Consider the following 16,191-nt stretch of genomic DNA (forward strand, 5'->3'; position numbering starts at 1 on the left):
GCGTTTAGCGTAGTCAGAGGTATGGGTAGAATAAACCTGTACATCTTCCAAGTAAGCTTGCTTCCATTTTAAACTGTATAGTTACTAAATCAGGTGAGGTGGCAGCAGTGGTGTGCACTTTATAGATGCAAGAATGCACTGCCTACCCTAGGGACAATACACAACTATGCTGGACCTATAGAGAATACATAAATTTTTTTTTTTTTAATTTTTACTTATAGTGCATACCCTAGTTAAAAAACCTTATGCACGCCACTGGATGGCAGTCAAGGGCCAACTTTTCATTGAATATAACCAATCATACCAAACCAAAAATACCAACTTTAGCATGATCATCATCATTAACAACCCATATTTGACTCACTGTTGAATACGAGTCTCCTCTCTGAATGAGAGGGGCTAGGCCTTAGTCCACCATGCTGACCAAATGCAATGTAAATAAATTCTCAGGTTTGCAGGTTTCCTCACGATGTTTTTCCGTCACCGTTTGAGACACGTGATATTTAATTTCTTAAAATGCACATAATTGAAAGTTACGAGGTGCATGCCCCGGACCGGAATGAACCCACGCCCTCCGAATAGAAGGCAGAGGTCATATTATCTATTGAGCTATCACGTCTAACTTCAGCATAATATGTGTCTAATATTGGCATGATTATCTTAGACCTATATCTGTTTTAATAGTAGCATTTTTTTGTCTACAGATAATGCGGTACACTTGAGGTGTCGAGGTTGTGGTTGAACGGGATGAATTCGGACGTACACCGGCACCAGGCACATCCGCCGCTGGCACAGGTAACCCAACACCCATCACCAATGAGCCTTTATTTCTATAGGGATGATAATCTGCGATCATTACTTTCGTAACTACAGGAATTTAAAGGGTCATATTTGCGGCGCTGCCGTGATCCCTGAAAAACGCCCCATACAAAATGGCACGAATTAATGACGTCGTCGATCATAATGATCGTTGGATTTGTATGGGCGTTTGTGTTTATAGTTCATTTATTGAAAAATGTCACATTTAATGTAAGGAAGCTAAAACTGTATGAATTTCCATCTAATTACTTTAAAATATTTGTAATAGATAATTTATAATCTTATTTATTTTGCAAACATCCAGACAATCTTTGCTTTTTACTTATAAATTAATTAATTTACCCGTATGTCTCATAAAAATCGATATATTAAAACGTAGTCATCATCTCCATTCCTACTGGAGGCAAAGTTGTGGACTAGTGCGTACACTTTACTTCAAAGTTCAAGTTATAGCACCTAATCGTAAGAGTGAATCGTCATTTCGTCAAAACTTATCAGACTAACCTGCATAGAATAAGTATGGTAATTGGTAATCCGAAGCTCCTAGTCTCCCTCTCTTGGAAAAAAGAAGAGGCTATCTTATGTGGGCCCCAAAAATACAATGAAGATGATTAATAATATAAAAATTTTAATAAAAAAAATACAACCGACTTCAAAACCTAAAAACGTACCCACTAAACTAAAAAGCGAAAAATAACATCATAATATGTTCTACCTGCTGATCAGTATGAAGGCGGTGCTAAGCCGGTGATGTATTAATTCAAGCCATGTGAGCATATCTTATAGATTTAGATTTTGCAGACAATGTTGTTTCATGTGGTCCTGTCAGAAATGGCTTAAGTTAAGACAACACCGGCTAAGCACCGACTTCATACTGATCAGCAGGTAGAACATATTATGATGTTATTTTTCGCTTTTTAGTTTAGTGGGTACGTTTTTAGGTTTTGAAGTCGGTTGTATTTTTTTTATTAAAATTTTTATTATTTTTCAATTTTTAGTGTAAAATTTCATCTCAAACGAATACATCAGACTCCTAATGACAGTCACAACCCATCTTGGTACAAAATTCTCAGCAATACAAATTAATCAAGCCCAAGCACAAGGTAGCTACCGTAAACCGTCAAGGGGTTCCCTTCATTGACCTTGGTCTTCATCATCAGACCCCTAATACCAGACACAACTCATCTAGGTAGAAAGTTCTCAGCAATACGAATTAAACAAGGCCAAACACAAGGTAGTTACTGTTAACTGTTAAGGAGTTCCCTTAATTGTCCTTGGTCTTCATCACCAAACCCCTAAATGACAGTCACAACCTATCTATGTAGAAAGTTCTCATTAAGACAAATTAATCAAGCCCAAACACAAGGTAACTGCTGTAAATCGCCAAGGAGTTCCCTCGTCTGTTTTATGACTCCATCATCAGATCGATTTTAAACCTTCATAATTTTATATTTCTTAAAGGCACTAAATGGAAAAGTTCACGAACACACTAGACACCGATATAATTTTCGAAAGTTCCCCTCAATTTCTCCAGGATTCCATCATCAGATCTTGTCATGATGGCAATGGGACCAAATGGGACTATACCGTTTAAAACAAAAAAAGAATTTTTGAAATCGGTCCAGGCGTCTTTGAGTAATCGGTGTACATACATAAAAAAAAAAAAAAAAAAAAAAAATACCGACCGAATTGAGAACCTCCTCCTTTTTGAAGTCGGTTAAAAACAAAGTTCACTCGTCACGGTCTTTCTCTTTCCTTCTGAAACGGATTTCAAATGGCTTTCACCTTTAAATAGAGGTATATTAAAACATTGAAAATTGTCAGCGTTTCTGAAGATTTTGAAGTATATCTTGCCGACAGGAAGCTATTAAGTACATAAACAGATAAAGTATATACCACTAAATACTACATAAATAATGTAGGCGTATATTGTGCTCTGCTTTACGTGTATTGTCACAAATGAAATATAGAACTTCTTTTGAGTATAAAGAAGTTTAAATTCGTCAGTAACAAATGCATGTAAAATGTTATCTTTGTATCTCAAATAGGTAAGTAGATGGAATTCAGATGGCGTAAGTCATTCTGCCAACAGAGGTGCGGGCAACCGAATAAGCAATAAAGGTGCTGACAGACTTCAGCATTCACTTGTAATGAGCATTCGTGCGAATGTTACATCATAGAAAAATGCGAGAACATTTTAGCGAGCATATACTATCGAGCGTTCTGGCGAGCATTCTAGCGAGCAGATTTGCGGCACACGCGACCGAAGTCTGACATCTTCATGAAGAATATCTTTTGACGAGCATCGTAGCAATATTTGGCTCCATGCTTGGCTCGGCTCGTTGTTCAGTTCGACAAATATAAACACGGCGAATGCTTGATGTTCTGTTACAAGTGAATGCTCAAGTCTATCAGCACCTTAACACTTAGTGCGAGTAATATTGCCGTATACACTGGGCACTGTCTTTGTGTATTAGAATAATAGGTTATCGCAAGTTATAATAAGTCACGTGCCTTAGTAAGCAGCTTTTATGGCGAACAAGAGAGTGATTGTTGCATTCCATGTCCATACTAGCCGTTCCGGAATGTCGCAATGGTATCGCTTTCAATATACTTTTATACTCTACTAGATTTTGCTCGCGGATTCGATCGATCGAGTCGTAGTACTCGTAGTTGATTTTTTCTGTGTATCTGTGCCGGACTTCCGCGGGAATATTTTTTTTTTTGAATATAGCAATAGAATACCTTGTTTAGTTCTGTATCCCGTAGATAAAATATATGCAATATTTGATTAGGATTGGATTGAGTAGTCTAGAACTTTAGACTAAGAAACAAACTAATTACTTGTATTTACGAATTTAGTTACGTATAAGTAGCGCAATGTAATTTTTTCCTATTCGAATCAAAAAAGTTACTTTAATGTTTAATTACTTAATTGTTGAAAACCCCATTGCGATTTACTGTAAAGGTGATATTGTGATCTACGTCGATTAAAGCCACAAGAGCAGCAACCATTAAAAACACAACTTTTGATAATAATAATTCCTACTGCTTTTAGACTACTAAATATTTTAGTAAGATATATTAAATACCTTGAGATATCTTCGAAAATTATTTTGTTCAGTACATTTGACCTTCAAATATAATTGTCGGCGAGAATCCAAATTAAAATTAGAACAAAGCATGCAAATGTAAGATCCGTGTGAATTTAAATCACGGATTTAAATATGTAATGAGAAATATATATTTTGTTTTTATTGCAAGCGCGTTCGAAAATCTCGTTAAAAGTTTATCAAACAAATGCTTGGCGAAGTTTGTATATTTACTCGTGCTCATGGGATTATGTACTACTATTGTACCCCGTTGCTTTTGAAAATAATATGACATTTCAGAATTTTTTTATCATAATTATTATAATTATGCCGATGATGGTCCTGTCTACTGCTGGACATAGGTCTCTTGTAAAGACTTCCAACCACCACCACCAGTAAATAATATATACTCCTTGTGTAAATAGTCTCGTGTGCATATGTTAGTCTGTTCGTTGCGGCTCAAAAGGGCTAGAACCCAGAGCCGTAAAGCTCATTAATAAAAAAAAATCTGCTAGAACCCAGAGCTGTCCAGAGCTCATTATTAAAAAAAAAACTGTTCGTTGCAGCACAGTGTACATGGTGCGCAGAGCGTGGGCCCCTGCGGCTGGTACACCGCGTCGGCAGCGCCCGCGCCCACCGCGCCCGCCCGCCTGAAACGAGCACCACCACCGCTTCAGCTACCCGTTAGTATATTCATTCGCTGTGTACATGGTGCGCAGAGCGTGGCCCCTGCGGCTGGTACACCGCGTCGGCAGCGCCCGCGCCCACCGCGCCCGCCCGCCTGAAACGAGCACCACCACCGCTTCAGCTACCCGTTAGTATATTCATTCGCTGTGTACATGGTGCGCAGAGCGTGGCCCCTGCGGCTGGTACACCGCGTCGGCAGCGCCCGCGCCCACCGCGCCCGCCCGCCTGAAACGAGCACCACCACCGCTTCAGCTACCCGTTAGTATATTCATTCGCTGTGTACATGGTGCGCAGAGCGTGGCCCCTGCGGCTGGTACACCGCGTCGGCAGCGCCCGCGCCCACCGCGCCCGCCCGCCTGAAACGAGCACCACCACCGCTTCAGCTACCCGTTAGTATATTCATTCGCTGTGTACATGGTGCGCAGAGCGTGGCCCCTGCGGCTGGTACACCGCGTCGGCAGCGCCCGCGCCCACCGCGCCCGCCCGCCTGAAACGAGCACCACCACCGCTTCAGCTACCCGTTAGTATATTATTCATTCGCTGTGTACATGGTGCGCAGAGCGTGGCCCCTGCGGCTGGTACACCGCGTCGGCAGCGCCCGCGCCCACCGCGCCCGCCCGCCTGAAACGAGCACCGCCACCGCTTCAGCTACCCGTTAGTATATTCATTCGCTGTGTACATGGTGCGCAGAGCGTGGCCCCTGCGGCTGGTACACCGCGTCGGCAGCGCCCGCGCCCACCGCGCCCGCCCGCCTGAAACGAGCACCACCACCGCTTCAGCTACCCGTTAGTATATTCATTCGCTGTGTACATGGTGCGCAGAGCGTGGCCCCTGCGGCTGGTACACCGCGTCGGCAGCGCCCGCGCCCACCGCGCCCGCCCGCCTGAAACGAGCACCACCACCGCTTCAGCTACCCGTTAGTATATTATTCATTCGCTGTGTACATGGTGCGCAGAGCGTGGCCCCTGCGGCTGGTACACCGCGTCGGCAGCGCCCGCGCCCACCGCGCCCGCCCGCCTGAAACGAGCACCACCACCGCTTCAGCTACCCGTTAGTATATTATTCATTCGCTGTGTACATGGTGCGCAGAGCGTGGCCCCTGCGGCTGGTACACCGCGTCGGCAGCGCCCGCGCCCACCGCGCCCGCCCGCCTGAAACGAGCACCGCCACCGCTTCAGCTACCCGTTAGTATATTATTCATTCGCTGTGTACATGGTGCGCAGAGCGTGGCCCCTGCGGCTGGTACACCGCGTCGGCAGCGCCCGCGACCACCGCGCCCGCCCGCCTGAAACGAGTACCACCACCGCTTCAGCTACCCTTTATAGCTAGGCAATTTCGTTCGCAACAGTCCCGATGTTGCGCGCGGGGCGGGGGGCGTGTAGCGATGAATGAAAAACCCACGACTGATGTACCTCACTTCCCCGCACGCATGATTTCACACCCGCGCAGTCTTTCCGCCCGTCTTCGTCATGGGAGTGTTATTAACGAACTTGCCAGACTAGTATATTCATTCGCTGTGTAGGTACATGGTGTGCAGAGCGTGGGTCCCTGTGCCTGGTATATTCGTTCTCTTACAGATAAATTCAACACATTTTTTGGACCTTTTAATTAATTTTATTTTATTATTAATTTTAAATAAGAGAATTAATGTATTTCATCGAGTAGGTATGTCCTTCATACCTTAATCAATTTTAAAGGAAAATGATTTGCCGTCACATGTTTGAAAATAAGGAATATTATTGTTTACTTATTTAATTTGTATTGTGTTGTATCAGTGGATAATTGTGTTATTACGTTGTCCACAGTCGGGTGGGGGAGTCAGCGGAAGCAATGGTCCTCACGCACCTCTCTCGCCGTCAGCTTTGCAGAACAATTCCGTCGCTCATAACGTGAGTTTACTCACTTAGACACTTGCACACTTTGTTGAACTATAGCTAACTAATCGTGTCCCGAGATTTCATCCACTTTGATTTTTTCTTGTGGGAATATAAGGATAAAAACAAGAATATGTGCTATCTCACACTATAGATAGATAGATAGATACGTTCTTTACTGCACATAAAATATGGAACTTCAAGGTTAAAAACAACTGTATATTTCTGCCAAATTTCAAACAACTCATCGTCCTGTAGGGATAAGATGCGCACCAGAACAAAAGCGCTCTCTCTCTCATCCAATTGCAGCGAAAGAGAGAAAGTAATATTTTCGATTTGGCGGTATTGGTCGACATTTGTCTTTATTACGTCTCGAGATATGTCGTCAATAATAGTTAGGAAGAACGATCCATCCTTACTTTGAAAAACATACATTTTGAATTGTTTTAGTTAGCCCTGATAATTTCTAAATAGTATGTAATTGCAAACTTATATGAGGGTAAAGGCGTAATCCTGTAGTAAACATCGTCGTAATTAGTATATCAAAATGAAATCAATACTGTAATAAACACTACTACCGAAATTGTGGCAAGAACAAGTTCATGATTAAAGTAAAGGTTTAAAATTAAACTACTTACAACTTCGTTAGTGGCGTGATAATAACTAAAGAATGTATAGTTAACAAACCACTTGCCTACACAAGTATGTGTCATTGCTCGCTAAGAGATTACTAGTAGTCTGCATAGGTATTACCTACTTTAATTAGCTATAAGCAATGTTGTAAGTAGGTTTTTTTACTCGCAATGTAATTACACCTACGCAGTAGTATGGCTTAAATTGGCAAGTTGCTCTGAGTAAATATGAGATTACTAATATGTACTAATGATAAAATGTGTGTTTTTAAAAACTTGTATTTGATTGCGAATTTGTGACGCAGTATTTAAGTATATTTTTTTTTTGTGACTGCTTTGCTGCGACCTCACCAATTGTGACGATGCAGTCTAACATGGAAGCAGGTTTACTTGAAAGAGTAACAAGTTTGTTGTTACCTTTGCCTCTGATTCCGGAGGGTGTTGGTTCAAATCCGGGGCATGCACCTCCAACATTTCAGTTGTGTGCATTTTAAGAAATTAAATATCACGTGTCTCAAACGGTAAAGGAAAACATCGTTAGGAAACCTGCATACCAGAGAATTTTCTTAATTCTCTGCGTGTGTGAAGTCTGCCAATCCGCATTGGGCCAGCGTGGTGGACTATTGGCGAATTAGATCACGAAATATCGAAAAAGGTTTGCGGTACAAAGGTATCAGTACAGAGTTAGTTTATATTTTAGTAGACGTCCGCTAAGAACGGATTTTGCGACAACGCGGAAAATAGGTAGGAAAACGATCTTCACACAAACTAAGTCGCGGGCGTTCGTTAGTATTAGTATATATGAGATTTTTTTATTGAATGTGTGTTTGTTTACAGAACGTGATGTCGTCGTCGGTGCGTGCGGCTGCGCCCAGCGGCCCCGCGCCCGCCATGCACACCTCGCAGACCAACGCGGGTGAGTGCACAACCGCCTGTATTTAAAAAAAAAAGAATATTTTCTAAATTTTTTGTTAATATGACCAATATAACTATTCCCCTCCAACTAGTAGGGTAACACTGTATTAGGAGTGGGTACGACAATTGACCGACGGGTGGGGATCGAACCACCACCCCTCGGTGATGTGTCCGACCGCTTTACCGTTGAGCTATTAAGACTCTAGTCCTTCCGAATCATCCGTGCACGCCGTCTCTACTGCACAAACAAAATATTACAAACTAGCCGAAGAAAACGGGCATAAAATGTGTGCCCATGACACTCACAATTAACGTGCTTTTCTAATGGTAGAAGAATTTTAGAAACCCCCTACCATACTACAAACTTACCTCTTTATAACATTATATAGTATAGATTATTTCAATCTGTAAAATCATAGGCTTTCAACCTTATTTTGCCCACCGCCTTTGAGAATACTTTACCCTCTATCCTAGAATGGGCAGAATATCCGCTGTAGAGTTTAGCTTTACCTGGCATCCACTCCATGAATCCATGGAATGCTGAGATAATCTATATTTATATGTATAATTATATTTATGGATTAAAATGAGCAACATATTGTTTTAATAGAGCAATTAATCACTATTAATATATCACTATTATAGTTAGTTAGTTTTGATCTTCCACAGAGTCAAGTTTGCATAAGAATTACGATTCGATGCAGTTAGTGTACATTTTAAATGAGTCACGTGGAAAACTGTGTCATCCGATGAGTCTTTAGTTACGCAATGACAGGATAATAGGTAACAAAGATGAAGTGCAAAATTGAGATTTTTCGTCATCATCTTTAGCATTTGATACGGAAAACTGAAAGACAATTAATTATGACATCTACTATTAAAAAAAGTCAAATGGAGACCTGTGAAAATGTATTTCTGGTCCAGGTCTAGAAGTCCTAGGTTCGAATCCTGGGATGGGCTGTGAAATATCAAGCTTTTGTGTCTTCTGAGAAATTCACGGTAATGATCCTCAACTCGGAGTTAGGAAGTCGGAGAGCACGGTCCCTGGACCTATTTCCATCTCTACTAATAATATAAACAGATAAAGCTTGTAAGATTGTTGGGGGTAATCTCTGGAAATACTGATCTGATTTTGAAAATTCTTTTACCAATAGAAAGGCAAGTTACTTGGAGTGTCATAGGCTATATTTTATCCACGTATTCCCACGAGAACGGGAACTACGCTAGTAAAACCGTGGGGCGTCTGCTAGTTATGAATACGTGCATCGTTACAAAGTCAAACACAATACCCCTAGTTCGTCGACCCGTATTGAAGCAGCGTGGCGATTCAAAACTCTAATATCCTCTCTTATAATTATAAGGAGTGAATGAAGCTTGGCCTTGTAAATAGGCAAAATTATGTTTTGATTAATTTTACCTTGAATTAGTTGTTCGCTATTAATTTTCTCCAATAATTTTGATTACTAATAAAAATAAATATTATTTAACCTCGTTGTGATTTTTTATGTTCGCTAGGTCAACGGTTATAAACCGTATTTGTGATACATCGCGACATCAAGGTTTTGACCTTAATTGCTCTGTGTTATTGGACGTCTTCTTATCGCGTCTCGGTTTTCTGTGTTAGTCAGTCATGAGGTAACCACATACATTCGTTTTCAGTACAACATTGTATTTCTATAAAACATTTTATATATTTTCAATAACTTCTGAAGTTATATAAAGCAATAATATTAGAAAATAACGAGTAATTGTTGTGTACACATTGTATGAAAATTGTTAATATTTACTCGTAAAATAGCTGGTAGGTATTTAATGACACTCGCTCGTAACGTATTTTATTTTACGTTCTAACTATTTACAACAACATCTTGCAAGTTGAAATAATTTAACTTTGATACAAGTTACAAGTATTAGGTATAAAGAGGTATTGTAGAGGGTAATCTCTGGATCTACTGAACGGATTTGGATAATTCTTTTACCACTAGAAAGCCACGTTATTGGTGAGTGCCATAGGCTATATTTTATCTACATATTCTCACAGAAACGGGTACTATTATTATAATAAATTATTTAATACTAGCCGACGCCAGCGACTTCGTCCGACCGACTAGCGCCGGTTGTTTAGTCTGTGACACTAACAAATAACGTGGCTTTCCATTGATAAAAGAACAAAATCGGTTCAGTAGATCCAGAGATTATCCCCTACAGCGTTACAGGCTTTTACCCTTTATAATATCAATATGGATAATATGTTTTAAGATCTTTACTGTGAACTATTAGAGTAGAACTTGGTCTGCGTGGATTAAGGTTGTTATTATTATGGGATAAAGAATATACTTCCACCTATTTAAAATTTACTCTGTTCCAAATTTCGTCAAGACCGATAAAATTCTCGTAAATACCGTGGTCGTCGTACTATTGACAAAACAACAAATTGCATGTAATATTTATTTAAAATGATTATTTTTTGTTTTCAGTTGTCCCCAAGGGGGCTAGCGATGTGCTGGTAAACTCATCTGCTCAAAACCCACCGTCTGCGGCTGCCAGACTCGCCAACAAAGCGCACTGGCCGTAAGTATATTTATAGCACTTTGTCTCAAGAATATAAGTCCAAGCTTTCATCCCGTTAAACCCCAGTACACTTTACAGTTTGACTTCAGTCAATATCGAGATACGCGATAGCGTATCCGCCAATTTGGAGTGACGTCATGAATACTAGTCTACCTTGAAAAACAAAATATAATGTATAATAATATTTAGTATTTATCTCATGATTTATTTCCCATTTTCATAAATTATTATGTAATTTGTATGTTTATGAAAATGGGTTCCCTAATATAATAATTTAGGCCTCGTGAGATTTCTATCCACCCCTGAACTCATACCAACATATTCATAGACATGGATCAAGAATAAACCTCAATTTACTTTAGAGTAAAGTGGACCTAATCAGTATTTAACCTAATTTATTAGTAATTTTAATTTTTGAGTTTTCGACTTTAATTACCACCATTAAATCATGACATAATTTGACGTTTCAAAAGTGCTTTAAAACTAAGCCTAATTGAAATAAATGATTTTTGAATTTCTATTATGAAACACAACTAAAACTCACGTGATACTACGTCGGAGTTTGTCCGACTAGTGTGTTTCATAATAAATTAATGTGAAATACACTAACATTAACAGTCACTTTAGTTTAAATTCTAAAAAAAACTACTTAAACTGTTTAAATTTCACTTTACTTTGAAGAAATGTGAGGTTTAAATCCTAATAACATGTTTTAAGACCGTTCTAGCTAATGACTTAACAGGTGTTTTTACTTATATTTTATCTTTAACATTTTGGTAACAACTTGTAACAAAGATAACATATACTATATGTCTTGTCGCGTATTGTTGGTAACATATAATGTATTTGTTTAATCGTATAACGATAATCAATTGACATTCAAAGCACAGATAAACATATCAACAATTTTGTTCGCGATAAGATACGGCTTATCGTGTATTTTAACTGTAAGTATGTCAGTTATGGATGCAGATGTCGAATTTATAGAACGCGACAGTCCAGAAAAAGTAACTCCTGAAATCCCACAAATAAACTGTGATGAAGAGTAAATATCTAGCGGTTTTAATAATGCGTAAATATACTACTAAAACAGTGAGATTTCAGAATTTAAACTGTTTTGCATAATATTGACATAACCTTCACACAACGGTAATTGAAGTGCGAATAAGCCTTGGGTCAATAAGAAAATATTGAACTAATAATCGGTTGAAACTCGCATGGTTTTTGTCGAATTATGCCTAACTGGTCGACTAGCCTAATCATAAAATCATGTGTGTTTCAACTGTTTTTACTGTATAATTGAAAATTCTACAAGTTTTAGCCGATTTTCCATTTGTATTGTTATAGAAAACAGTTTAAAACTTAGCAGTTTTTGTTAAATTGTTTTGTAATACGTGAATCATAATGGAACTTTCCAACTTCATTGCTGTGATTATTGTTTTGTTGTTGTTGTTGTGAGGTTGCGGAATTGGTGTTATGAAACTGAGTCGTCACTTCTGCTGTAACTAAACAATTATTTAGTTACCGGGGTTTACGTAACTAACATTCCAGTAGATAATTTGTACTAATTTGTACTTGTAACGAATTACACTGCAATCGATTTACGCGATTTAGAAGAAATTAAATTGATCTACTGGCTTAAGATATTTTTAATCCATGGAAACCTTGCGATATCTCTCTCGTTGTGCGATATCTCTTACATGCCACATTGTTATAACTTACACGAAATGGTTAAAAAAAATAGGAAAAATAAAAATTTTAAATAATATACTGTGAGGCAAAATGAAGGCTGTGATTGATTAATTTAGATTAATATAGAAAATGTCTTTAATTAAGTTAGTTAAAATAAGTTATATTAGTCTGTTAGCAGTAAAAATTCGAAATTCGCCTTAACAACTTTCATTTCAGCGACTAAAACTAGACACAAAGTTTATGGTTCACATATTCAAGTACCTATAGCTAACGTCGTAATGGACCAACAAAATCTCTCTCTAACTTGCTTAATGACCTTGGCCTCACTAGAACTGCAGCAAGCTTTATATTAGAACGGGTATTCAAGCTGCTTTAGTAGTAGGATATCTTTAACATTATATTATCACTACCCTTCTCCATTTGGCTAGGCAGGGAGAAGGATAGTGTTAGTATACTGTTAAAGATATCCTTAACCCTACACCCATCGGTTACAAGTCCGGGGCACTGCTTGGAGTTTTTCCCTCTGCCACGCGATGGTCCCGGCACCCATACGCTGATTCCATGCAATGCATGCGTGTACATCATAAGCGTGAGCGAACGTTTATTTCAAAGGACGTTCCGTGCGTCCCAGCCTCCGCTTGCGTACGTACGCACGATCTACGTGTACGATACGTACGTATGATCTAAGTATACGATGATTGTCACTTTCAGATGGCACCACGGCGCTATATCGCGGGAGCGCGCCGAGGCGCTGCTGTCGGGCTCGCCGGACGGCGTGTTCCTCGTGCGCGAGAGCACCAACTTCCCGGGCGACCACACGCTCTGCGTGCGCTTCCGAGGACGTGTGGAGCACTACCGGTAAATATCATAATACTTTATTCTATTTTTTTTTAATTCAGAATAGACTTGCGCTTGACTACAATCTGCCTGGTGAAAAACAATGATCAGGTCTAAGTTGGAGTGCGCTTGCCTAGAAGATGCATATTCACTCTTTTTAATACACGAACTATAAACATAAACGCACAAATAACAAAGATATTTGTAATTTTGCTTGATCGCCCATACAAATCTAACTATCATTATGTACCTACGACATCATTAATTCGTACTATTTTGTATGGGGCGTATTTCAGGGATCCGTGCCAGCGCTGCAAATATGACACATTAAATCCCTTCCCTGTTACTTTTACAAAATTGCTTTACTATTAGTATACTCATAATTTATATACTACTTAAAAATCTGTCATCATCCCTATTGCAGAGTAAAATGGGCGACAGCACCGGACACGCAGAACCAACGTCTCACAATCGACGACGAAGAGTTCTTTGACAACATGATGGATTTAATCCAGCATTACCTGAAGGACGCCGACGGTCTTTGCACGAAGCTGGAGCGGTGGCTCCCGAAGGCGTCTCCCAATGGTGCCAACAACAATAACGTTCTGCAGACGTTCTCACCTCTTCCACAGGTAATCGTCAATGTTTAATCCATACTGGTATTATAAAGGCGAAATTAAGTATGTCTGTCTGTTACCTTAGCGGGAAAATCGCTGAACCGATTTGTATAAAGGTCCAGTTTATAATAAATGGATAAAACGCAAATGGTAAATACACCACTTAATTATCTAAAACTAAATTTAACAGTTTTCCAAAAATCCCTACGGTGACCAATTTATATTTTTTTTTTTCAGATTTTTCAAATTTTTCTACCTTGAATCAGTTTTTTCAATGCTGCTGTAATTAAGATTTTAAAGATCTGATTTTTGTTAAACATTAAGGAATAAGTTACCAACGTACTATAAAACTATTTTTATAAGTAATGTTTTATTTGTTTTGTAAAAGAATCTTTTGAGTACAATAATTATTATTCTTTTATTAAGATGACCGGATTATAAAAAAAATATTCGTGTAAAAAAAATATATGGAACTGAAGTGGACCAATATTTTAAAAACTTGTACACTCATCGAGGTTTGTAAATTGGTATAAAACCTAATTTCACCAAAAAGTAATTTTACTAATCCATTTCTTCATATATTTTAAAGTTTGCATCTTGTTTTCTACCAATTAAGAAATGCGCGGATTTGCATTAGATTTTTTCTTTCCACGGCGTTATTCATGAGTAATCCACTGAACAGGTTTAAAAAAAAAAAAGATTTTTAGTTCAGTAGACCCAGAGATTGCCCGTACAACCTCACAAACTTTACCTGTTTATAATATTAGTCCAGTCGAAAATGCTGCGCATGATCACCAATGCTCCTTGGTACATCAAAAATGATTGCCTGCATCGTGAACTAAAGACAGAAGTTGCACACTCAATGAAAACATACCAACATTGTATTCGTAAACATCCAAATCAACTTGCAAGGAACCTGGTACAACTTTCAAAAAGCTCAAGAGACGAGCATCACAAGATGTCATGAAATAGACACTACATTATTATATTTGGGCAAATCACTGGATTTTGCACCTAACACGCCTTAATACAAATACTTAAAATTCCGCTGAATGTCTCAAGAGAGATTGCAGAAATATTAAGAGACAAAAAAAAAATATATTAATAATTAGTATTGATAAATATATAAAATTGTTCCCACAGCAGCCCCCGCCGTACCCCCCAACTCCGAGCGTGTCGAGCGCGCTAAGTTCGGGACACTTCCAACACGCGTTCGCGCATCTCTCGGCCGACCAAACGGACAGCGCGCAGAAGTTTGTCGATGCGCGTGAGTTTATTATTATTAAATAAGAAATAATATCAAAAGACTTAAACAACTTATTTAATTAACATCCGACGCAAATAGAAGGGTGTTGAATAAAGCTATTTCAACTTGGTTTTTTATTTATATTGAAGGTGACTGTGCGAGTGTTCTTAAACATGTTTGATGAAAAAAAAAGTTGTGGGGGGTGAAAGTGAGGAAGAATAAACGAATGTCTGCAAATATACTCGAGACTTATCAAATGATAGTACACTAAAAGAGAATATTGACGACTTGATCGAGAGTGTCATTAATAATTTTATGACATTTGGGGGACATTATTTTAAAACTTTTAGTATCTTGCATTTTTTTTGTCCAGATGTCATAGTTGAGAAATGTCATATTTAAAAGTTGTGTTAGTATTTTTAATTGTTATTTTATGCCATAATACAAGTCAAAATAAAAACTGTATGCACATAAGATTTAAAGTAAAATTTTGATTTAAGTATAACCCAGATGGAATAATTACTTCGTTATCTGATAACTAACTCGATTGTTATTAACCAGGTTGGATAATAGCGGAACGGGATTTAGAAATCCGTGAAAACATCGGCAAAGGCGAGTTTGGTGACGTCATGCTCGGCATATTGAACGGCACTCAGAAGGTTGCTGTCAAGATACTAAAAGACCGGGAGGCGGCTAGCAAATTTAGAGCAGAGGCAAGCGTTATGGCGTAAGTAGAATTTTTAATTGTTTTTACTACTGTATCTCATACTCTGGAGCGAATAAACCTTCCAACTTAGGGTGTTACGAGACAAACTTATTACATCCTTATATTGAACGCCTGTTATAATTATTCTAGCAAAACATATGATAGACAACGTTACTATTTGTTCTAAAGGCTATTGGCCAGAACAACTGTTGAATTCCCTAATTCAGTATTCTATATTCGAGAACTTAAGACAATAATTCACGCAGAATTATTGTCTTAAGTTCTCCGTTAATCCTATGTTTTAGTCACAGTGTATGGCTTGATCGTTTCTTCGATTTGCAGCTCATTAGACTCCAAAGTGCAGCATACGTGGACCTATATTCTGATAGATCCTTAAGATAGAGAGATAACGAAACGGCCAAGCCACAACATTGTGTCTAAAGTTTGTAGAGAATAGCAGGATTCACTCAGAACACTAAATGCTATGATAGAGATAGAGATTT

General features: G+C 38.8%; 1 protein-coding gene across 1 annotated transcript in view; it reads left to right on the top strand.

Annotated features, from left to right (window-relative positions):
* Nucleotides 1-16,191, top strand: part of LOC112055433 (tyrosine-protein kinase CSK) — a 49,984-nt gene that overhangs the window by 23,890 nt on the left and 9,903 nt on the right. Inside the window, exons 2-10 of the mRNA XM_052886509.1 lie at nucleotides 705-795; nucleotides 4,478-4,594; nucleotides 6,404-6,487; nucleotides 7,942-8,020; nucleotides 10,497-10,590; nucleotides 12,994-13,140; nucleotides 13,544-13,751; nucleotides 14,880-15,003; nucleotides 15,544-15,709. Coding sequence (XP_052742469.1) covers nucleotides 748-795; nucleotides 4,478-4,594; nucleotides 6,404-6,487; nucleotides 7,942-8,020; nucleotides 10,497-10,590; nucleotides 12,994-13,140; nucleotides 13,544-13,751; nucleotides 14,880-15,003; nucleotides 15,544-15,709 — 1,067 coding nt within the window. The 5' untranslated portion in view covers nucleotides 705-747. The remainder of the gene's footprint in view (nucleotides 1-704; nucleotides 796-4,477; nucleotides 4,595-6,403; nucleotides 6,488-7,941; nucleotides 8,021-10,496; nucleotides 10,591-12,993; nucleotides 13,141-13,543; nucleotides 13,752-14,879; nucleotides 15,004-15,543; nucleotides 15,710-16,191) is intronic.

The sequence above is a fragment of the Bicyclus anynana genome, chromosome 17 (assembly GCF_947172395.1).
Source record: "Bicyclus anynana chromosome 17, ilBicAnyn1.1, whole genome shotgun sequence".
NCBI lineage: Eukaryota > Metazoa > Arthropoda > Insecta > Lepidoptera > Nymphalidae > Bicyclus > Bicyclus anynana.